The sequence below is a fragment of the Hemitrygon akajei genome, chromosome 10 (genome assembly GCF_048418815.1).
Source record: "Hemitrygon akajei chromosome 10, sHemAka1.3, whole genome shotgun sequence".
In the NCBI taxonomy this organism is placed as follows: domain Eukaryota; kingdom Metazoa; phylum Chordata; class Chondrichthyes; order Myliobatiformes; family Dasyatidae; genus Hemitrygon; species Hemitrygon akajei.
The window spans coordinates 56,943,555-56,966,847 of NC_133133.1; the positions used below are offsets into that span (position 1 = coordinate 56,943,555).

The 23,293-nt window shown below is 42.5% G+C and overlaps 1 protein-coding gene across 1 annotated transcript; it reads left to right on the forward strand.

Moving 5' to 3' along the window:
* The first annotated feature begins 11,816 nt into the window (after positions 1-11,816).
* On the forward strand, positions 11,817-21,744 carry rps4x (ribosomal protein S4 X-linked). The gene is made up of 7 exons (XM_073058367.1): positions 11,817-11,868; positions 12,318-12,395; positions 12,978-13,158; positions 14,048-14,145; positions 16,706-16,877; positions 19,973-20,130; positions 21,580-21,744. Exons 1-7 carry the CDS (start codon positions 11,866-11,868, stop codon positions 21,679-21,681), a joined length of 792 nt encoding a protein of 263 aa, XP_072914468.1. The 5' UTR covers positions 11,817-11,865; the 3' UTR covers positions 21,682-21,744.
* The last annotated feature ends 1,549 nt before the right edge of the window (positions 21,745-23,293 follow it).

The following is a 23,293-nucleotide window of genomic DNA, read 5'->3' on the forward strand; positions in this document are numbered from 1 at the left end:
GGAGGAACTCTCGAAATAATTTTCAGGTCTCAGGGAACCCCTGCATAAAAATTATAATACCTACAGTTCATGGTACATTAGTGCAATCAGTAAGCTGTAGATATAATAATCCAAAAATAATTGACAATGCTTTTTTGAGTAGAGAATCAATTTTTAGCCAATCTTTCTTGGGTAAAAACAGGTAGTTAATCTTAGCTTACCTTTCTTAAAATTACTCTTTTTCACAAAATTTTAAAAATCTAAGGAAAACATAGTATTTTTTTTCACTTCTGGGTCAAACTTGAGATAAGCACACATGGATTTCACCTTCAACAGAAATGAGGTGATCTTTAGCCTTGCTTTTGATGCTTTTTAAACAAGAAAAAGCTTGCTCATACATGAAAGAATTTGAAAACTGCAGCAAAATGTTCATTGCTTTCCTATGAATGGCAGGATGCTCTTCTTTCACAGAAATTCAGAACTTGTTCACGGCAGGTCAGTAAATCTCATCTTGAGTGCATGATCAGAGTGCAGCTCACAAAGTTCTTCCCCTTCTCTCAAAGTCAAGTTCTCAGGCTGAGCAGAAGATTCAGAGAAAGGATCCCTCACTCAGTCATAAACTTGTGTTGGAAGGGAGGAAAAATACTGTTCAATTTTGTTCTACAGTTCTTCCAGATGACTTTCAATAAGACTCAAGACTTTCTGATCCTTCCTCACTCTCAAGCCCAAGCAGCAGTGGAAACATTTCAAGATTTCCTTTTGCAGCATGATTTTTCCAAAGATTCAGTTTACTTTTATATTCAAAAGTCTTGTCACTTGAAGTCAAAACTTTTTCTCCATGGCATCGCAGAAACTTGTTCAAACTGGTTTATATGCTGAAAAATGTCTGTTAATTAGGCTAATTTCTACAGTCATTCTTCATATTAAAAGCACTTAGCAAAATCTGCCCTTCTATTTTCTTGAAAGTACTCCTTCAATTCACCTTTCAGCTCAAACACCCTGTTGAAAAATTTCCTCTGCTAAGCCACTGGATTTCTGTACGTAGCAGAAGATTGGTGTGCTCTTTGTCCAGGTTTATGCCATTTTTAAAACATTCTCGAGTGAACTGATTTGAAATCTACTAAATAACTTGCTTCCTGGACCCTTTTACTGACTGTGACTTCATTTTCAAAAACTTTAATCTGTTTGCTTTGAGATTCCAATAGTTGTTTAAAATAATCAGCACTTTTACATGTCATACGGCTGTGAATTGTAGTTATAAGTGTATTTTCAATTTTGCATTTGTAAGATATTTACCCACTGACGAAGCACAATGGAATAGGACTAGTTGGATCACCAGTCCATCTAAAACCCATTGATAAGAGGCTTTCATTGTAAAGGTATAGTACCGGCCGATTAATTTAGTCCCACCCACTGCTTTTGTCTCCAGGACCCAGAAGAGGCTGGTGGACTTCTTCTGGGGCAACAAGAGGTATTGGCTGTCTGCTGCAATCCTGAGTCTTCTGATCGCGGAAGGTGGTCATTCATTGGTGTGTCTGTGCACCCAACTGGCGGCTTTCCGCCTCAGGACCTTGCAGAGATACCTGTACGGTGACCAGCCTCTGAGACGCTGGTGACGTGCATTCCCCGCCGGGACACTGCCTGCAGAAGGGCATAGGGCTTCCAGCGGACAGCATCAGCCACTCCGCTTTGAGGGAACTGTCTCGCTTTTACCGAGAGCAGTTGAGGGTACGGGGTCTAGTCTCGTCCAGACAGGGTGCTCCAGCACCACTGCTTTAACTGCGAGGGAGTCTGGTCCCTATCCTTTCACGGAGGGTATCGAGAGGGCTCGGGGAAGTGAAGTTCCGGCTGCACCACCACCTGATGGGCCAAAATTGCCTTGGGTTACCACGTGGGGAGGGTGGGTGCACTCCATGCCCTTCCGTAACGCTCTTGTATGGGCTCCTGCACACCTTTCACATCCTTGCCTTCATCTGCAGACCAGACTCGCCTTGGGGGTCTGTGTTACTACCTGGCAGTGGAGGAGATCCTCAGAGGAAATCTCTTTTTGCAGGGGTCCTTCCCCTGTACAGTGGGGGGCCTGGGGTGGAAGGTGTTGCATCGGGCAGAACCGTGCAACAGGTCTGTAAGCAGCTTCACTGACACCCCGTCTGCATGTCCATTCTGTGACCAGGCTGACATGGAGTGTGAGAGGCTGCAGCCCCAGTCTGAGTATGTGAAGGGGCTTCAGCCCCGGGCTCCTCACATTCAAGCAGCCAGCATCGAAAGGGGCGGATCGCCAGGAGGATCTACTGGTGGGCTTGCCTCTGGGCCTGGCTCGGCTGGCCATTCACGGGTCCAGGCGGCAAAGAGTCGAGGGCTCTGCCAGGCCCGACTGTCTGCCCCTCTTCTGAGCATACGTTCATGCCCAGCTGTCCTTGGAGAGGGAGCATGCATTACAATGGGTACAGAGGGAGATTTCCGAGAGCAGTGGGCCCCCAGTCTTTTATATACCGGAATAATTGTATTTTCAGTTGAATGTATTTGTTGTCTTGTAAATACTGAATATTTGTAATTTGTGTATTTCTTGTGTAAATGAACTTACATAGTTTTATAGAAAAAATGGATTATTTTTGTCTGTTGCACTACTGCAGTGAAATGACTCAGAAGACTGTAATTCTTCATCATTTACCTCAGAATTGTCTGTAGGCCTAGGCCTAAAATCCTCCTCTTCAAAAATCGCCTCACTGGACTGTCTTTTGAATGCCAACTTCTCTCCAAATTTCTAGTGTACTGATAGTTTATTCGATCCCAATAGTCCATTGGTGGCGCATCAGGAGAAGATGGGGGAGTTAATTCGGGAGGGAGAGGCTGATGTCAAAGCCCAAGATGGGCAAGTCCATTCAATGCTCAGACAACGCACTTCACGCTCCTCATCAGCCTACCGTCCTCCCCTCTGTGCAACACAGCGATCGCCATCAGCCTACCATCCTCCCCTCCATGCAACACAGTGATCACCATCAGCCTACCAACCTCCCCTCCATGCAACACAGTGATCACCATCAGCCTACCAACCTCCCCTCCATGCAACACAGTGATCACCATCAGCCTACCAACCTCCCCTCCATGCAACACAGTGATCACCATCAGCCTACCATCTTCCCCTCCATGCAACACAGTGATCACCATCAGCCTACCAACCTCCCCTCCATGCAACACAGCGATACCCATCAGCCTACCAACCTCCCCTCCATGCAACACAGAGTTCACCATCAGCCTACCATCCTCCCCTCCATGCAACACAGCGATCACCATCAGCCTACCAACCTCCTCTCCATGCAACACAGTGATCACCATCAGCCTACCAACCTCCCCTCCATGCAACACAGAGTTCACCATCAGCCTACCAATCTCCCCTCCATGCAACACAGTGATCACCATCAGCCTACCATCTTCCCCTCCATGCAATACAGAGTTTGCCATCAGACTACCGCAGTGAGCTGTAACTTTAATAATAAACTGCAAAATAACAAGCCACGAGGGTGAAACAAGAGAGAACAGATATTTAACTTGACAAGGCAACTAGATAACTGAAGGTTAGGAGCAACTGGTTGAGGTTGACTGGTAAGATGAATGAACAAGGATTTGGATGCGAGCTGGGTTTAAATAGGCTGCAGGTGACAAGTTCAGCCAGCCAGTGGTATAGTGACATCCAAACTGGACTTGGAGGCGAGTGGTATCCTGTTCAAAAGAAAATGGCACTGGAGAGGTAGTAATGGGGGAAAAGAAATGACAGATTAACCTATTAAATATTTGGCCGCTGGTAAAAATTGGTGTTCCACAGGAGACGGTATTTGGGACTGCTTCTTTTTACATTATACGTCAATGATTTGGATGTTGGAATTGATGGCATTGTGGCCAAGTTTGCAGATGATACAAGGATAGTTGGAGGGGCAGGTGCCGTTGAGGAAGCAGGGAGTCTGCAGAAGGACTTAGACAGATTGGGACAATGGGCAAACAAGTGGCAGATGGAATATAGTGTAGAGAAGTGTATGGTCATGCACTTTGGTCGAAGGAATAAAGGCATAAACAGTTTTCTAAACAGGGAGAAAATTTAAAAAATCAGTGGTGCAAAGGGACTTGTGAGCCCTTGTGTAGGATCCTCTAGAGGTTAACTTGCAGATTGAGTTGGTGTCAGCAAGGCAAATGCAGTGTTAACATTTATTTTGAGAAGACCAGAATATAAAAGCAATAATGTAATGCTGAGGCTTTTATAAGGCATTGGTCAGACTGCAAATTGTAAGCAGTTTTGGTCCCCTTATCTAAAAAAGATGTGCTGGAGTTGGAGAGGGTCCAGAGGAGGTTCATGAGAATGATTCCAGGAATGAAAGGAATGAGTTTGCCGGCTCTGGGTGTGTACTTCCCGAAGTTTAGAAGAACGTTGGTGTCCAGGACTAGAGGGCACATCTTCAGACTAGAGAGAAGTCCATTCAGAGCAGAGATGAGAAGGAATTTCTTTAGCCAGAGTTTGCTGAATCTGTGGAATTCATTTCAGACCATTGTGGATGCCAAATCATTGAGTATATTTAAAACAGAGTTTGATAGGTTCTTGGTTAATCAGAGCGTCAAAGGTTTTGGGGAGAAGGCAGGAAAATGGGGAGGAAAGGGATAATAAATCAGCCATAATGAAATGGCAGAAGAAATTCTATGGGTCAAGTGGCCTAATTCTGCTCCTATATCTTATGGTCTTATTGTCCTGGATATTGTGATCCTTCTGCGAGATGTGTGACAATGCACTGTCCCCTAGTGTATGAAGTGTAGACACCAGAGTTTTTCTCAGCAGCACTACGCCTGTAGTCTGGAAACACACCCGATTTAAACCACAGATTAAAGTGTTTAAGAAACAGGCTGATATATCACCTAGTATATGACAGAATTCTCTGGAATAAATATTGACCAGATTTTGCAAACGACAACAGTGCATTCCAGGGATAAGACACTTTTCAACCATGTGGTCTGTTTGCACGTGTGCAGTTCATGATGAAAAGCACATTTGCACCAGTTGATGTCTTTAGCCAAATAGATTGGGGTCCAGATTTGAGGTCAGTTGTTGTTCAAGGCACCTTGTACTTGGTAACTTTTATTAATTGCTGGAGAATCTTTCGTGTTCCAGTCTCCTCTTATTTGATACATTTTATGATTCTCTCTCATCATTTTTATGACCATGAGACATAGGAGTAGAATTAGAACTGTGTGATGTGGTGCTTATTACACTTGATGGATTTGAAATGGCTGTTGCTGCTTCTGATACATGGTGTCTTACCAGCTCTAGTGCATTCTGCTCCATCTCATCTGTGACCCATTTGGGTCCTGATGTATAGTCTTGGGTATCAACTTTATCAATAACTGATCTGATCAAAGTTTGCTCACCTGGCTGTACTCCATGAATATAGACAGAGACTGAAGACTGCAGCACCAGTAGAGTCAACCAAGAAGATATGGACAAGGGAGGCGGAGGAGCACTTAGAGGGCCGCTTTGAGTTGGTGGACTGGATGGTATTCAGGGATTCATCCAAGTCTGAATGAATATGCCACAGTTGTCACTGACTTCATTGAAACCTGTGTGGATGAGTGTGTGCCTATGAGAACATACCTTACATTCCCAAATCAAAAGTCGTGGATGAACCTGTTTGTATTCTTCTGAGGGCTAGACCTGTGACATTCAAGTCTATTGATCCAGGACTACATAAGAAAGCCAGGTATAGCTTGCAGAGGGCTATCTCAAGACCAAAAGAACAATTCCGATTGAGGTTAGAGGCAGAATTGATGCATGCCAACTCTGACAGAGTTTGCAGGCCATTACCTCTGACAAAATGAAACCTAACATCACGGATGGCAGTGATGCTTCACTCCCAGATAGGCTCAACGTCTCTTATGCAGGCTTTGAAACAGAGAATAAAACCACAACTGCAGCATCCAGTGACCTGGTGATCTCTGAGTCAGAGGCTGATGTTAGAAAGTCTTTTAAAAAGGTGAGCCCTCCTAGGATGGCAGGCTCCAATGATGTACCTGGTAGGGCTCTGTAAACGTGTGCCAAACTGGCAAGTGTGTTCAAAGACATTTTCAATCTGTCATTGCTACAGTCAGAAGTTCTCACCTGCTTCTAAAGGGCAACGATCATATCAGTGCCCAAGAAGAGCAGTGTGAGCTGCCTTAACAACTATCGTCCAGTAGCACTCACATCTATGGTGATGAAGTGCTTTGCTAGGTTGGTTTTGGTTAGAATCAACTCCTTTCTGAGCAAGGATCTGGACCCACTACAACTTGCCTATCACCACAATAGGTCTACAGTGAATGTGATCTCACTGGCTTTTCATGCTGCCTTGGATCACCTGGACAATACTAATACTCATGTCAAGCTGCTATTCATTGACTGCAGTTCAGCATTTAATACAATCATTCCTATTATTCTGAACAAAAAGCTCCAAAACCTGGGCTTCTGTATCTCCCTGTCCAACTGAATCCTCAACTTCCTCACTGGAAGACCACAATCTATGTGATTCAGAAATAACATCTCAATCTCTATGGCTAGCCACAGCTCAAATTCCATCTATAAATTTGCTGATGACACAACTATTGTTGGCAAAATTTCTGATGGTGATGAGAAGGCGTACAGGAGCGAAATAGATCAGCTAGTTTAGTGGTGTCATAGCAACAACCTTGCACTCAATGCCAATAAGATCAAAGAATTGATTATGGGTCTCAGTAAGGATAAGACAAGGGAACACACATCAAAGGATCGGAAGTGGAAAGGGTGAGCAATTTCTAGTTCCTGGGTGTTAACATCTGTGAGGATCTATCCTGGGCCCAACATATCAATGCAGTTACAAAGAAGGCACGACAGCATCTATATTTCATTAGGGGTTTGATGTGATTTGGTATGTTGCCAAAGACTCACGCAGATTTCTACAGATGTACTGTGGGGAGCATTCTAATTGATTGCATTACCGTCTGGTATGGAAGGCCCACTGCACAGGATTGAAATAAGCTGCAGAAAGTTGTGAAGTCAGTCAACCCCGTCATGCCCAGCGACCAGGCCACAGAATCCATAATTAAGAACCCCCAGCACCCAGGGCAAGCCTTGTTCTTATTGCTACCATCAGGGAGGAGATACAGAAACTTGAAGGCACACACTCAATGATTCAAGAACAGCTTCTTCCTCTCTGCCATCAGATTTCTGAATGGACATTGAATCTATGAACACTACCTAATTGCTTACTTTTTTTTCTGTTTTTGCAATATTTGTTTAATGTTACATATATGTAACAGACACATATACACTTCCTACTGTAATTTTTATGTATAGCTGCCGCATAACAACATGCCAGTGACAATTAACTTAATTCTAACATTGAACTTTAGTTGTGTTTCAGGATTTTGTAACTGGGCCCCTGTACATGTACTGCTGGCCTCTTAAGAAAATATTATGATTTAATATGATTATTGCAGTGGTTTCATTTTATCAACAGTCAGTCGTCATCTAATTTCTTAAAGGTCTTGTGAGGAATATATTTTGCTTGCTTGGCAAAATTCTTACTTACTTTCTGTGTTCAGTAGCTTGACTGGCAATTTCATACCAGGTTTAAGAGGTGTACTCAGGATTGACAATAACCCGAAGTCTGAGTCTTAAAGTCATACAGCACAGAACCAGATACTCTGGCCCACCACTGGGCATTACAGTAGGTAGTGGTTGTCATAACGCTATTAGAGTTTGGAGTGTTGGAGTTCGGAGTTCAACTCTGCTATAAGCAACTTATTGCTTTCCTTCCTGTGTGCACTTGGGTTTCTTCTGGGTGCCTCTCACAGTCCAAAGATGTACCAGTTAGTCGGTTAATTGGTTGCTGCAAATTGTCCCACGATTAAGCTAGGGATAAATCAGTGGGTTGCTGGCTGTGCATCTCAAAGCGGCAGAAGGGCCGGTTCCATGCTATATAATTAAGTTAAATATAATAAATACTGATTATCAACTACTTATCTCTACTAATACCATTTACCAGCACTTTGTCTGTAGCTGTCCATGTCTTGGCAATTCAAGTGCATATCTAAATGCTTCTTAAATGTTGTGAATGCACTTGCCTCCAGCACCCATTCCTCCCATCCTCTGAGTGAGAAAGTTCTCTTTTAACCTCTCACTCTAAATCAATACTATCCAGTCTGAGACACCTCTGCTGTGTGGAAATGTTTCATACTGTGTGCCCTGTCTAAACAATCCAGTCTATCCATTTCCAAACCATTCTATCTCAGCTAATGTCCTGCTCAATTTCCTCTGCATCCTTTGCTATGTCTCCAAAACCAAGGTTGCCTAATGCAAGCGGCCTTTTTCCACTAAGGTTGGTTGGGTGAGACTAGAACTATTGGTCATAGGTTAAGGGTGAATGGTGAAATATTTAAGAATCATAATTTCTTCAGTCAGAGGGCTGTGAGGATGTGGAACAAGCTGCCAGCAGAAGTAGTGGATATAGGTTCAATTTCAACATTAAAGTTCAAGTTCATGGTCATTCAACTGTATGCACGTATACCACCAAATGAAACGATGTTTCTCCGGATCAAGGTGCACAACACAGTACACACATACAACATGAAGTGATATTACCTCAAATACATTAAAAATAAGTTGCATTTTCCTCACAAGTTAAAAAATAAACACTATAATGCAAATGGTGCTTTATATGTGCTGAGACCTGAGTGGTGACAGGGACTTCAATGCTCAGACAGCTTGGGGGAACAAGCTCCTAATGCTACGGTACCTCCTACCTGATGGTAGGGGGTCAAAGAGATTGTTCGATGGATCATTGATGATGTGAAGGGCATGGCATGCTAGTGCTTCTTTTAAGTATTTGTAATAGGTGGAAAAGAGACCCTGACAATCCTCTCAGCAGTGCTCATAATCCGTTGTAGGGACTTGTGGTCAGATACTTTACAATTCCCTCACCAGATGGCGATGCAGCTGGTCAGGACGCTCTCCAAGGTGCACCTGTAAAATCTCGTTAGAATGGGGGTGATGGGGAGCCTCACTCACCTCAATCTCTTCAGGAAGTGAAGGCACTGCTGTGCTTTCTTGATTAAAGTATTGGTGTTGAGGGACCAGGTGGGATCATCTGCTATGCGCTCCACTCTCCACGGAGGAGCCGTGTATGTGCAGTGAGGAGTGGCCCCTTCCTAGAGTCCACAGTCATCTCCTTGGTTTTGTCCACATCGTGGGCTCGCACTATTCTACCAGCCATCTCAACTTCTCAAATTTAAGAGAAATTGGTATAAGTAGATAGATGAGAGGAGTACGGTCCAGGTGTGGGACAATGGGACTAGGCAAACTAATAGTTCAGCATGGACTAGATGGGTTGAAGGGCCATTTACTATGCTGTACTGGCCTCCATAATGTGGTGAACTACATATACCTGTCTGGACACGCCCCCCCCCCACCCCACTGACTGCTCCTGTGGCTCCTCCCACAGACCCCGGTATAAAGGCGATTGAGGCCTGAGCCCTGCCCTCAGTCTCCAGGATGTAGTATGGTGGTCAACTACTGCTTGTTCTTTCTTCCAGTCAATAAAAGCCGATATCTCGCCTCACGTCTCAGAGAGTTATTGATGGTGCATCACATAGCATATCATATCTTTCTTCTGTGTGGTGACACTGCACTGCAGCTGCTTTATAAAGTTATACCATATCCTTTGTGCTTTTAATCCGTGCCACAACGAACAAAGGCAGATACCCTACGTGTCTTCACTAGCTTATCAGCTTGCGCTGCCACCTTCAGGAGTCATTCAATTAAACACCAAGTTCCCTCTGTTGCTCAATAATCCCTATGGCTCTACCTTCATTTGTATTATCTGTCCTTATAAATCCTCACTTTTCATTTAGCAGGATTAAAACTTATCTCCCATTTTTGGTCTATTTTACCAACTGATCAATCTTATCCGGTAGCAAACAATTATTGCAATCACAAGAGCAGGCATTTTTCTCCTTCCTCTCCTACCCCACCCCTCCCTTCAGCTCTCCACGTTTATCTTCCCCCCCCCCCCCACCTGGTCCCATTCAGCCACGACAAATAATTCAGTCAACACACACACAATGCTGGTGGAACACAGCAGGCCAGGCAGCATCCATAGGAAGAAGCACTGTCGACGTTTCATGCCGAGATCCTTCATCAGGACCCTGACAAAGGGTCTCGGCCCGAAACGTCGACAGTGCTTCTCCCTATAGATGCTGCCTGGCCTGCTGCGTTCCACCAGCATTTTGTGTGTGTTGGGTGAATTTCCAGCAACTGCAGATTTCGTGTTTGCATTTTAAATAATTCACCCATAGTTTTCCCCTTTCCCCTCCCCCACTTGTTTTTGTTCCATCTACCATTCACATCTTCCCCAACAAGTCCCATTATTACCTCCTCTTCTTATCAGATTCCAGCACTAGTAGCCGTTTGTATTCCTACTTATCACCCTCCATGCTAAAGAAATGCAAACTGAAGAAGCTCTGTCTATGGGAGATGAAGGATCTTCAGAGATGGACATCTTGAAAGACCAGCTCAGGACAGAGTACTCCGGCACACTGCCTTCAGCAGCCTGTGCCCAAGTCGGGGTGATAGACATAGCTCCCTTCAGCAGCTGTCTCCAACTTTAACTGTTGCCTCATTATAGGAAGGATGTGGAAGCTTTAGAGAGGGTGTACAGGAGATTTAATGCTCCCTGCATTAAAGAACATGTCTTGGGCGAGCTTGGGCTTTTCTCTCTGGAGTGGAGGAGCAGGAGAGGTGTACAAGATGATAAGAGACATAGATTGAGTGGATAGCCAGAGACTTTTTCCCACAGCAAAATGGCTAATACAAGGGGGCATAATTTTAAGGTGATTGTAGGAAAGTATAGGGGTGATATTAGAGGTATGCTTTTCTTTTGAACAGAGAGTGGTGGGTGCATGGAGTGTTGGTAGAGGTAAATACATCAGGATAATTTAGGGAACTCTTAGATAGGCACATGGATGATAGAAAAATGTAGGAGTGAAGGATTAGATTGATCATAGTGTAGGTTAAAATGTTGGCACAACATCATAGGCTGAAAGGCTGTAACATTCAATATTAACACTCTACTTTTCCCTTCTCTCATCTTGCCCCATGTTTTTCTATTTTTCTCTGCTTCCAACCATCATTCACCTGCTGCGGGCTCCAACTCATTCGCTGTTCCCCTCCCAATCTGACACAACCTCACTGCCATCAGACACCCCTACTCAGTCGCCTTACTCACCACTCCCCGTCTTCTCCCCCCCCCTTTTCCTGTCAGTTTTGATGCAGTTTCAACCCAAACCATTGAGAATTCCTCCCCCCCCCCACCCACACACGCACAGATGCTGCTCGACCCGCTGAGTTCCTCCAGCAGGTTCTTTGCTGTGTAGAGAAATGCAATGGGTGACAGATGACACAATTTGTTCACAGTGGATGTTTTTCTACATCATTCACAACCACCGACATTGAGTTGTTGCGCTCACTTTAAGAGACGGAGTCTGCAAGCATGACGTTAGTGTAAGGCGACTGCTTTTAGTTCCTTTGTTCAGCACATAAAATGACTCTCATGTTTTTCCACAAAAGTTCCAGATTTTAGCATCTGTGATCCATTATCGCTGCGTTTGTATATTTCTTGCTCAATTTAAACTGCTTCCGTTTACTAGGGAATATATCCCTTTACCGTATAACATGCAAAAAGGTTAAACAAACCGAGCTTGGCCATTGACAACAGTAACGGGCCTGCCCGACGGCGAGCGGTCAGTGCGCAGGCGCGCCTTGGTGTGACGTCAGGCGGAGCCGAGTCCGGTTGAGCGGTGCATTGTGGGAGGTTGCTCCTTTTCCTCGCTGACCCAGAGATGGTAAGCGCGCCGGGTTGGGATCTGCCAGCGTAATCGGGCAACATCCGCGCTGTGACCGGCATGAGGCGTTTCAATATGATCGTAATCGGTTTAGGGACAGTCACGGAACCGGGTCCGGGGCGGATTTATCGGCAACGGTTTGAACAATGTCGGATATTTTCATGTGAAGGTGGCGGGTAGTGAGCGGCCCTGACCAGGCCGCGGATCAGCCTCACGCTGTAGTAAAATGAAAGTGCAGGTTTGACGGGGATGTTCGGTGCTGTATGTGCAGGCCCGGCTCGACCCACGCCAGTAGGAGGCTGGAGTTAAAATGGTTTTACCGCTTCCCGTGAGCTGGACGTCTGTGGGAGAGTCGGATCGGGGAGTGCGAGCGGAAAGTCGGGAATCCGAGCCTCCCACTGGGCTTTCCGCCCAAACCTATAACTAAACAGACTTTTCTGTTCACGTAGGCCCGAGGTCCTAAGAAACACTTGAAGCGCTTGGCGGCTCCGCGCCACTGGATGCTGGATAAACTGACGGGAGTGTTTGTAAGTATCAAGACGAAGTGTCTGCACTGTTAGATTTGGTTGGGAGTGGGGTTGGTACGTGTTTCTTCCCACTTAGTTGTTCATAGTAGCTCCTTTGCAATCTCCAATCGATGTCTTCATAACAGTTGTTAATTAAAAAGAAGTTAATTTTTCCCCACTACTGGTCAAAGTGGCCAGCATTTATATCATGTGCATGGTATCTGGGTTACTGCAAAGCAGAATCAAGGGGTAATGACTGCTCTAGCATTAAAATATGCTGGAAATCATCCAATGGCTGTGAAATAGTTAACTCATTGGGTTGGTGGCCTTTCATCAGATTTGAGAGAAGTTACAGGTTCTGAAGACACAAGATAAGTTGATGCAAAACAAAAATGGGATTTGAATGGGATGTAATAATGACCATTTGGTAACTGGAGATTTGTGATGTTTCTGTGCTTGATGTTGAATAAAGAAATCCACTGTTAGTTTGAAGAAAAGCTGAATAATGTTGCCTGTTTAGATACTTTAACATTTTTCTATTTGAATATGTTGTCCCTGTGGAATTCTTTTGGTATATTGAACTAAAACTTTTCACTTCTTTAGGCTCCACGTCCATCCACTGGTCCCCACAAACTCCGGGAATGTCTTCCCCTCATCATTTTCCTCAGAAATAGACTAAAGTATGCCTTGACTGGTGATGAAGTCAAGAAAATTTGCATGCAGAGATTCATCAAGATTGATGGCAAGGTTCGCACAGACATCACCTATCCTGCTGGATTCATGGGTAAGCACGAGGAAGTGCTGTATCTACATGTATAAGTGGTTGCCGCACAGTGTTTGTGTGGTTTGAATTAAATACCTTGGGCAAGGTGACATAATAAAGACATCGCTGTGGTATTTAGTGAACAGCATCAAGTAGGATTAAAACCTCTCATTCAAATCTTTGATGGTGTTTAAATTTAGTATTTGTATGTCATTCTTACTTTCTGAACTAGTAACATTCTGTTTCAGCACTGTTGAGTTCTAATGCTTTTGCCCACATTTTCAATTTCTTACACAGTTCCATGCCATTTATACAAGTGTTTCTCTCCCCCCCCCCTTTTACAAAAGTAGAGCATTCTTAGGAAACATTTCTTAAGCTGAAATGGTGTAAAGCGAAGAACCATTATATAGGATAAGTTTCCATAAAAGCAAAAATCCTCTTTGTAATGCAAAAATGTATTACTAATGTAGGTCTTTTGTAAAAGCAAAGTGGCATAAAGCAGTGCCATAATCGGCTTAGCTTGGGTCCTGTGATTCTTTACCTGGTATTCTTCATTTTCAGTCATTTTGTTAGATGCTACCAAAATCTACCCCTTTTAACAGAGTTTTGTCATATTTCAAAACATTTCCTGTGACCTGGTGTCAAATTTAATGCTGTATTGTGTTATGTGGGATGCAAATACAAATTACTAATACTTGAGTTTTCCCCAAATTCAAATGAGCTAAGATTGAAGTATGGGTTGTAGGTACGGCAGAATTGAACTTCCTGTGGACTAGAGATTGTGGCTTCGAGGTGTCTCTTGTTAAAATGCTGCTAGGTTGTGTTGATCTGTACGTAGTGGGTCCTACCGTGGACTCAAGGTCAGAACCTGGTTTAATTTATAAATTTGTCCATCTTTGTTCATTTTCAGATGTCATCAGCATCGATAAGACGGGTGAGCACTTCCGTCTGATCTACGATACAAAAGGTCGTTTTGCTGTGCACAGAATAACTGCTGAGGAAGCAAAGGTAACAACTCCATTGTGCATTGTTATACATCGGTGCTTTGGTGTGTTGTGTTCATCAGCCTGCTTTCCTTCACATGCAAAGCATTCCTTGTACTGTTGGTTGTGTTGGGTTCTTGTTATGCAATGGAAACTAGTCTTTGGACAAAAGACTGAATGGTCAGTTGTGGCCACTCTTAGGTACAGAGGTGGAATCCAGTGTGTCCTTTGCTGCAGTACTCAACCACTTTTAAGTTCGATGTGCATTAATGTGTTCTGCAACCACTGTGGTTATTTGATTTATTTGTCAGCTTGAACCAGCCTGGCCATTCCCCCTGACCTCCCTCGTTTAATGAGGCATTTTTGCACACAGATCTGCAAACTGCTGGATTTTTTTTTGTATTTCACACCATTTTCTAAATTCAAGAGATTTGTGTATGAAAATCCCTGAAGATCAGTTTCTGCGATACTTAAACCATCTCATTTGTTGCCAAAAATTTTGCGATCATAGTTATTTAGGTCACCTTTCTTGTTCTGAACCTCTTGACTGTGTCTGTATTGTGTTATGGATTGAGTTTCTGCTGCTCAAGTGTCGATTAGGTATTTGCATTAACAAGCAAGTGTACCTAATAAAGTAACAGTGTATATTGGAAGCCTACAAAGCTGAGAGCACTATTTTATCCTAAGTTGGTGATAGGGTGATCAAGCCAGGCAGTGTCTCCTCTGCTACTACTGTTGTTAAATTTTGCTTAGTTTTGGATAATGTCAGTCATTGTGTGTTTAAAATATTACTTATATATTTTAAGACAATATGACTTACGGCAGCATGGGCTTGGAGCAGCAAGTAGCCCTGCAGTCTCGACGTTTACAAACGATCCAAATATTGCGTGAAAGCAAAGTATAATAGCTTTTCCTCCCACAGTTCTTTATTGTAAACCTAGTGTTGGATGCAAAGTCCACCTGTTTCCCTTCTTCAGTGCATCATATTCTTTAGCTGGCGAGTTTTGTAGAAGAGCATAGGCACCTGACTCTTGGAACTACCTTGAATTGTTTCAATATGCAGACTCAAAAAATAAACAATGGGCTGGCAGGTTCCATAGGGAACCCTGATTTGGCCCAATGTGTTCCTGGTATTGTTGTGGAATGGAGGCAGATACGATGTTTGCTCCGAGGAGTTGATCATATCTGTCCTGTTCTTCTCCCCCCCCCCCCCCCAATATTTACTTGCACCACGAAAGATTAAGCAATTGGCAGGTTCATGTGGGTGGCGTCCTCAGATATTCAACTGAGAAATTAGCTTTATTTTGAAACAGGTACTTTGGAATACAGAAATGTACAATGAAATGTGTTGTTTGATTTAAAGTTAACTTGTCTTGGGAGTTTGCAAGTGTTGCTATAGTTACAGTGCCAACGTAGTATGCCCACAACTCACTAATCCTGACCATATGTCTTTGAAATGTGGGAGTAAACTGGAGCACCTGGAGGCAACTTGTGTCACAGGAAGAACATACAAACTCCTTACAGACAGACTATGGCAGGAATTGAAATTTTGTCATCAACTCTGACAACAGTATGTTAACTGCTGCAATGTTATGCTGCTGTTTATATTAAGCTGTTCAGTAGCCCATTTGACCATTCTAAATAAATAAGATGCTAAAATTAAATTGATTTAAAGATGGAATGAAATGTATTTTAATTGTGATCTTATTTTTTTCTAGTCCACTGCTGTGCAGGTGACAGTATTGGGTCAAATATAGTATTTTAGCAGATAACCTGGTGATTTAATGAATATTATGACATTAATTTTCATTAAAATGAGGTCATGTTCTTTCTTTCAACTATGAAAGTTGCAGAAATGGTCTTCAGTATCTTTCCCTTCAGCTGCCAAGCTGTGCACTTTGGTACTCCATCTTCTAAATTTGGAGGTCTGTGGTTTATTCGTACAGGACCATTGAGCCCAGTTTGTTTATTGGCATACAGCATGGAGTAGGCCCTTCGAGCGGCACTGCTCAGCAGCCCCTGATTTAACCCTAGCCTAATCATGGGACAATTTACAATGTCCGATTAGCCTACGAACTGGTAAGTCTTTGGATTGTGGGAAGAAACTGGAGCACCCAGTGAAAAACCACATGGTCACGGGGAGAGCGTACAAACTGCTTACTGCCAGTGCCAGGAATTGAACCCATGAATCAATTTGGATCCAGCAAAATGCAATGAGAAGCTTTCATCACAATGTTTTCTAGTAACCATAGTTCCCAGTATCCTTGGAAATACTACCTCATTGGGTAGTGTACCCCAAAGATTTTAAAAAGTGCTTAGTCCTGAAGAATGATCTCAGCCAGGAACATTGACTGTTTGTTCATTTCCGGAGATGCTGCCTGAGCTGCTGATTTCCCCCAGCATTTTGTGTTGCTCTGTAATATTTTAGTGTAGTTTCATTCCTAATCAGGAGTGCCATATTTTCAAAATTAGGCAATATTGCATAGTTGGCAAAAACCAAAAGTGGGGACATTTCAATTATAAAGTTAAGATTTTATCCCCAATTGGTGTATGTGAATAATGAATTATTTTAATTTATTTTGTAGTACAAGCTGTGTAAAGTGAGGAGGATCCGAGTGGGCACCAAGGGAATTCCACATCTCGTTACACATGATGCACGAACTATTCGCTATCCAGATCCTCTGATCAAGGTCAATGATACTGTGCAGATTGATCTGGATACTGGCAAGATCACAGACTTCATTAAATTTGACACAGGTATCTAGATTTTTTACAGAATGGACAATATTTTTTGAGTTGAAACAAGTTAATAGAAAATACTTCAATATGCAAGTCAGACAGTACGTAGAGATGAGTATAGTTAATGCAGGTCAATGAAAGGCACATTAATTTGAATGATTAATGCATTCTTCACCATAACATGTTCTGAACATCCAAGCACTTCCAATGCTTTGGTTTTAATTTGGATTTCTGGCAAAGTATCTAACTTACATTCATAATTAAAGAGTTTCTGGACAGTTTGTCTTCCAACGTCTGGAGAAAGGTTGGAAATGTAGATTCAAAGATGTTTGGCAAGGTTGAGGTTTAAATGAAGAATGTTGAATAGCAAGGATTCTAGCCAATAAACAATGTTAGATCTTTTAAAGTGAAGATTATAAAAAGCTTAGCAAATTTTGATAAAATAAATCATAGCCCCTACCCCCAAGAAATTCAGAAATGATCTGCAGTTTTTCCTTTAGATCACAATGAATGCTATTCAGTCCTTCCATCATTCTCCAAATGACTCCTGACCTCCAAATGTTTTTGGCTGTGCTTCACTGCATTCTTTAACATTTGGACTCCCCCAGCACTTGTGAGGATCTTGTTTTGGATTTTAGCTCAGTCTTTAACACTGTGGATCCGTGGTTGCTCCACAGCAAGCCCAGTGTCCAGCAGTGGATTATAACTTTGTGATGGGAAGTAAGCAGTATGCAAGGCTGGGCTCTCACTTTACTGGTTGAATGTCTATAAGCACTCCTCACTTAATACAAATGACAGTACCTCCATTAATAAATCCACTAAAATCCTAAAATTAGCGGATAACATGACTGTAGTTGGTCTCATCTCTAATAATGATGTGACCTGCTATTAGAGAGGTAGACCGTCCTTGTATCCTTGTAACAAAATGGAGCTTGATGCTATCAAGACAGTGGGTTGAGGATTGGCTTCCACTGACAGCCCCCTACCTGCCACCCCTTGGAAATTATGGTCAGGCTGTGTATAGTTGATTCATTGAAATTCTTGGGTATTACAATAATCAATACATTGAAGTGGGACAAGCATATTGCACTCAACAAGGATAGTTCAGCAGTTTCTTTCCTACACTTTAACATTTCAGCGTATCCTGATGAATTTTTACTCAGCCATCATTGAGAATGTTGTGATGATCTCTTTCGCCGTTTGGTTTTCCACTACCTCTTCCCTCTTAAAGTCTATGTTGCAATGAATGATCCACAGTGGAGAAGATTGTTGGCTGCCGACATTAAAAGTTGCTCATTGCCAGAGCGAAGAAAAGTACTGGAAAAATTAACTGCTGACTCTGCCCACTCTAGCAGTCACCCATTCACCAAATTGCCATCAGAGAGACTGGACTACAGAGTCCCTGACAGAATCCATCACCACCAGGATTACACCTTGTCTCCAAAGCTGCTTCTGTTTCTCAACAAAACTTGGGTGTAATAATCCTAGCTCTCCCTTTAAATGGTGTTTCCTACTCTTGTTCTCTTGATAATTGAGTCTGTTCACATGTTCACACTTATTTAATTTTGATTATTGGTTTGTGCATGTGACCATTCTAATTGTTGATTGCTCATGCCTGTTTTGCACTATTGGCTTGTAAATTGGTTGCCTTTATGTTGTCTGTTCTGGTATTTTATGCTTGGGCACTGAACCACAGTCAATCCTGGTATATTCCAAATACCAGCAATAAGTAAAGTTATTCTCATTTAGTTGCAGTTCCTTCCTGCTGTGTGTCTGGCTCTCCTGTGAATCTGAAATTCACTTTTCAGTGGCATATTTAAGCTTTTTCATACCCCAGAGCACATTTTGTAAACTTAAAAATTTAGGGATGGAGTTTTGGTTTAATAATTCAATAACTATAGTAAAATTGTATTCAGTTTCATGGAACTGTTACATGAAGTTCTGGCAATCTACTTCCATGCATGACTAAAAACTTAATATGGTAGCTCAATAAATGGCTCAATGCTCAAAGATTTGAATCTACATTCAAAAATTCCATTATGTTTCTGGGGTTTTGGTACTTGTATCTCTGTAGCTCCAACCATGGACCTTTCTGGTTAACGATTTAATGCACAGTTCAGTAATTGGTGAGATGTTTTGGTATATTTTGTCCTTTTGCAGTTCCTTTGGCTAAAGGCTGTCCAGGGAGTATACATTGGCTCCTTTTCTCACTTTTACATACAGAGGCTCACACTTGCCCCATGGATGTCATTGGCCAGTGTTTAAAGTGTTACCAAGACACTTGTGCCAGGATCCAGGGTTTGAAAGGCTAATATTTTGATATTGTGCTCACAGTCACAGGGTGGACTGTTCTGTAATCTTGCTGTGGGTGTGGGTATAACATTTCACAGAATTGCTCAAACTGCACTTGTCAGCTATAACACATAGGGTCACTGTTGAGCACTGGAAACTGGTAACTACTATGGAGCTGGCTGGATGGCTGTAATTGGTTGGTCTTGCATTAGCATTGAGTAGATATATGATATGAAGAAGAGCTGTGAGGCACCACTCAGTAAGGCCCTAATTTGAGCTTTGCCTTTCATTTTGTTTTCTGAGATGACAAGTGTCATGACCTTGACATCCATGTGCAGCAACAGTGATTAAAATGCTAATTGAGAATTTTTCTTTTTGGTAGGTCTCAATGTGTGCTTACAATGCAAGATGTTTCTTTAAAATTAGCTCCTCAAACCAGACAGATTGTAGGAATTTTGTTCTGTATTAAATGGCAAACTCTTCAGAACATTAGCATTGATATACTGAAAAAGAAGGGAACTGTGTTTGAACATTTCTACTATTCCACATATACATGTTCTAGCAATGTGCACTCTGATTTACTGATACATTTTGAATTTTATCAAAGCCAGTTTGTATTACTTCAACTGAAGACACAAATAATTAGTGAGGTTGTGAAAGTGGCCTGGGTGCTGTGTGAGAAATTTTTGATATCTGATGTAAATGTGTATATTGTTTGTATAGGATATAGCACACACTTAGTAGTTTAATAGCATATTCCATCTAAAAATTTTTTTAAAATGTTTGTCTCCTATTAAGCTCCCATTTCTTTGTATCTGCAGGCAACTTGTGTATGGTGATAGGAGGTGCTAACTTGGGCCGTATTGGAGTAATCACAAACCGGGAGAGACATCCTGGCTCTTTTGATGTTGTTCACGTAAAGGATGCCAATGGTAATAGCTTTGCTACCAGGCTTTCTAACATTTTTGTTATTGGAAAGGTGAGTATAAATCTTAGTGCTGTCAATTTTTTTCCTTCCCTTGTGATTTCCCCATTCTGGTCTCTTTATTTCCTCACCTGTCTGTGACCTCCCTCTGCTTCTTCTCCAGCCCTTTGCCTTTTCCATTTACCACCTGTAAAGCTTCTTACTCCATCCCCCTCCTCTGCCCACCTGGCTTCATCTATCAACTGGCTTGTCCTTCCCACCATTATATTCTGCATCTTCCCCATTCCTTTCCAGTTCTGATGAAAGGTCTCAGCCCCAAACATCAACTGTATTCATTTCCATTGATGCTGCCTGACCTTAATTCCTCTAGCATTGTGTTCTGGATTTCCAACATGTGCAGAATCTTGTATGTTTTTTTTTGAAGTGTTTGCTTATAGATAACAGTATTGGAAATAGTCGTAGGAACTGTATAGCAGCATAGTTTTTTTGGACCGGCAAACTTTAACATGTCTTTAAACTTAATTACTAACAACAGTTTGCAATTGCTGGAAATCTTGAGCAATGCACAAAATGCTGGAGGATCTCAGCAAGCCGAGCAGTATCACCGAAGGGGAATCATCAGTTGATTTTTTGGGCTGAAACCTTTCACTCTTGATACAAAACCAAACTGCTGTACATTGGTATAGTTGATTCAGTGTTCAGCTTTGTGTGACTAGTGATGAAACTTTGTCTATATTATGACTTCCTGTTAGTGATGTCTTCTGAGCTAGAAGATAGTTACTTTAGTAGATTCCAGTGCAGCACTGAGGATTGAAAATGCTGCCTTTATGGTGAGGTACCAAATTGCCCATTTTCCTCTAAAGTGAATACAAATCCCATGGCACTATTTAAAGAAGAGCTCTAGTTCTTTGTGGATGGGGCTCTAGTTCCTTGCTGTTTGTGCAATCTCCCCCTGCACACCCATTTGATGCATATAACTGACCACTTTAGAGTACTTGAATGGTTTTATATTTTGGGGTGATATTTCTTGATTATGAAAGCACCACTTAAAAGGTGTTTTATAGTTTGATTTATAGATTTCCAGACTTTGATTCAAATGATTACTCGCGTGATTGCTGAGTTCTGTTCCCTTTGTTTTATGTATTTTTATAGCCTGTACTGATGAATTTATGGATTAACTGCTCCTTTAAATATTTCCACCTGTTCTAGAATATATTGAGAGCGGGGATTAGTTCTGTGATACACCAATCTACAATATTTTTTTGTATCAAGATAGTGCACATGTCTAAAGAGGCTGTCAAAATCAACATTCACAACATGATTGTGAAATATGCTAATTATGATGCAGTGTGTAATTGCTTTCTGGGCAAAGCAAGGAGGAGGGAGACAGGCAATGGTGAAAGTTAAGTGTTGTTGAATTAAGTGATTATTGAGGTCAATGCTACTGGAACCATAGACCACAGAAAAACATTGATTTATGAATGATCTGTTTTCGTCACTCAGGGTAACAAGCCATGGGTTTCCTTGCCTCGTGGAAAGGGTATCCGCCTTACCATTGCTGAAGAGAGAGACAAGAGGCTGGCTGCAAAACAAAGTAGTGGTTAAATCTACAATCTACAGTGGAAGCAACAAGATGCAGATCATAGAAATTAAAATGTGTTATGTATACACTGCTGTGACTAATTTTATTTGTTGCACTGTCACCAGCACTTTTAGAACATTTTTGAGACAGGAGTATTGAATAATTTTAATTCTGATTTTTGAGGAGTAGTGCCTGATAGAACTGCATGTAGTGGGAGGGGTTGGGTCCCTTCAAAGTTCAGATTTGTATCTTTGTCAGAATTCCATCATTACAATTTTTCCTCTTCCTTGACTGGATTGACTGAAACTCCTTAATACCCATTTCCAGAGGTGTCGGCTGCATGCAGCCATGAATGAGGCTAATTAGGTGAATGAGACATGGATGGAAAAGGTGCCCAGTGGGAGGAGGTGGGAAGGATGCAAGGGCTGGAGTATAGCTGGGAGTCGGAGATTGAATATGTGCATGTGTATCAAAAGTGAATTTGCAGTGCATCCAGTGTTGTATGAAATTCGCACCATTTTTAATATCTGAGGGTTTTGGAAGGGATCCATAGAATAATTTTTGTAGATTTCACTTGCAAGGGTATGGCATGGAAGCTGGTATTGTAAGAGCAATTGAAATGTATGACTGAAAGCCACGGCTTTCAAGGCTGGTTGAAACAATGTGGATTTCAGGAAATTTTTGGGCATGGGGGGGGGGGGGGTGGGATTAATGAAATTACAGACAGCCAGTGCTGTGATAAAAGTAATTGGTCACTGAACAGATCACCAGATGTAAAATTCTGTGGCCACTTGATTCAGTACACCTATTCGTTAATGCTAAATATCTTAATGGCCAATCGTGACAGCAACTCAAGGCATGAAAGCACATGGACATGGTCAAGAGGTTCAGTTCAGACCACAATTGAGAATGGAGAAGAAAGATGATGTAAATGGCCTTGACCATGGAATGAGTGTTGGTGCCGGATGGGGTGGTCTGAGTTATCTCAGAAACTGGTGATCTGGCATTTTCACGCACAGTAGTTTCTTATTGGATTGCTGACAGGTGGTAAGGATGGGTTCTTACCTTTGACCCTCAACACGTGTCCTGAGTCCCCGCTACTCCCTTTACACCCATGACTGCTGCCACACAGCTCTAATCTGCTGATCAAATTTGCGGACGACACCACATTGAACAGCCTTTTTTCTAGCAGTGACGAAACATCCTACAGAGAGCTTAATGCCCTGACACGGTGCCAAGACAGCAGCCTCTCCCTCAATGTCCAAAAAACAAGTGTTGATCGTGGATTACAGGGCAGCATCAATGGGACTGCAGTTGAAATGGTGAATAATTTAAAATTCCTTGGTATACACATCTGTAAAGATATCACCTGGACTGCTGTGGCAAAACAAAACAGATCTTCCACCTCAGGCGACTGAAGTTCAGGCATAAGCTTCCAAATCCTCAAGGCCTGCAGGGGCACCACTGAGCATCCAGACTGGCTGTATCACCACCTGGTATGGGAACTGCAGAGTGGTACAGAAAGTCCAGCACATCTGTAGATGTGAGCTTGCCTCCACTGAGGACATTTACAGCAGCAGCTGCGTAATGAAGGCCTGGAAGATCATCGGGGACATAACCATAGACTTGCATCAG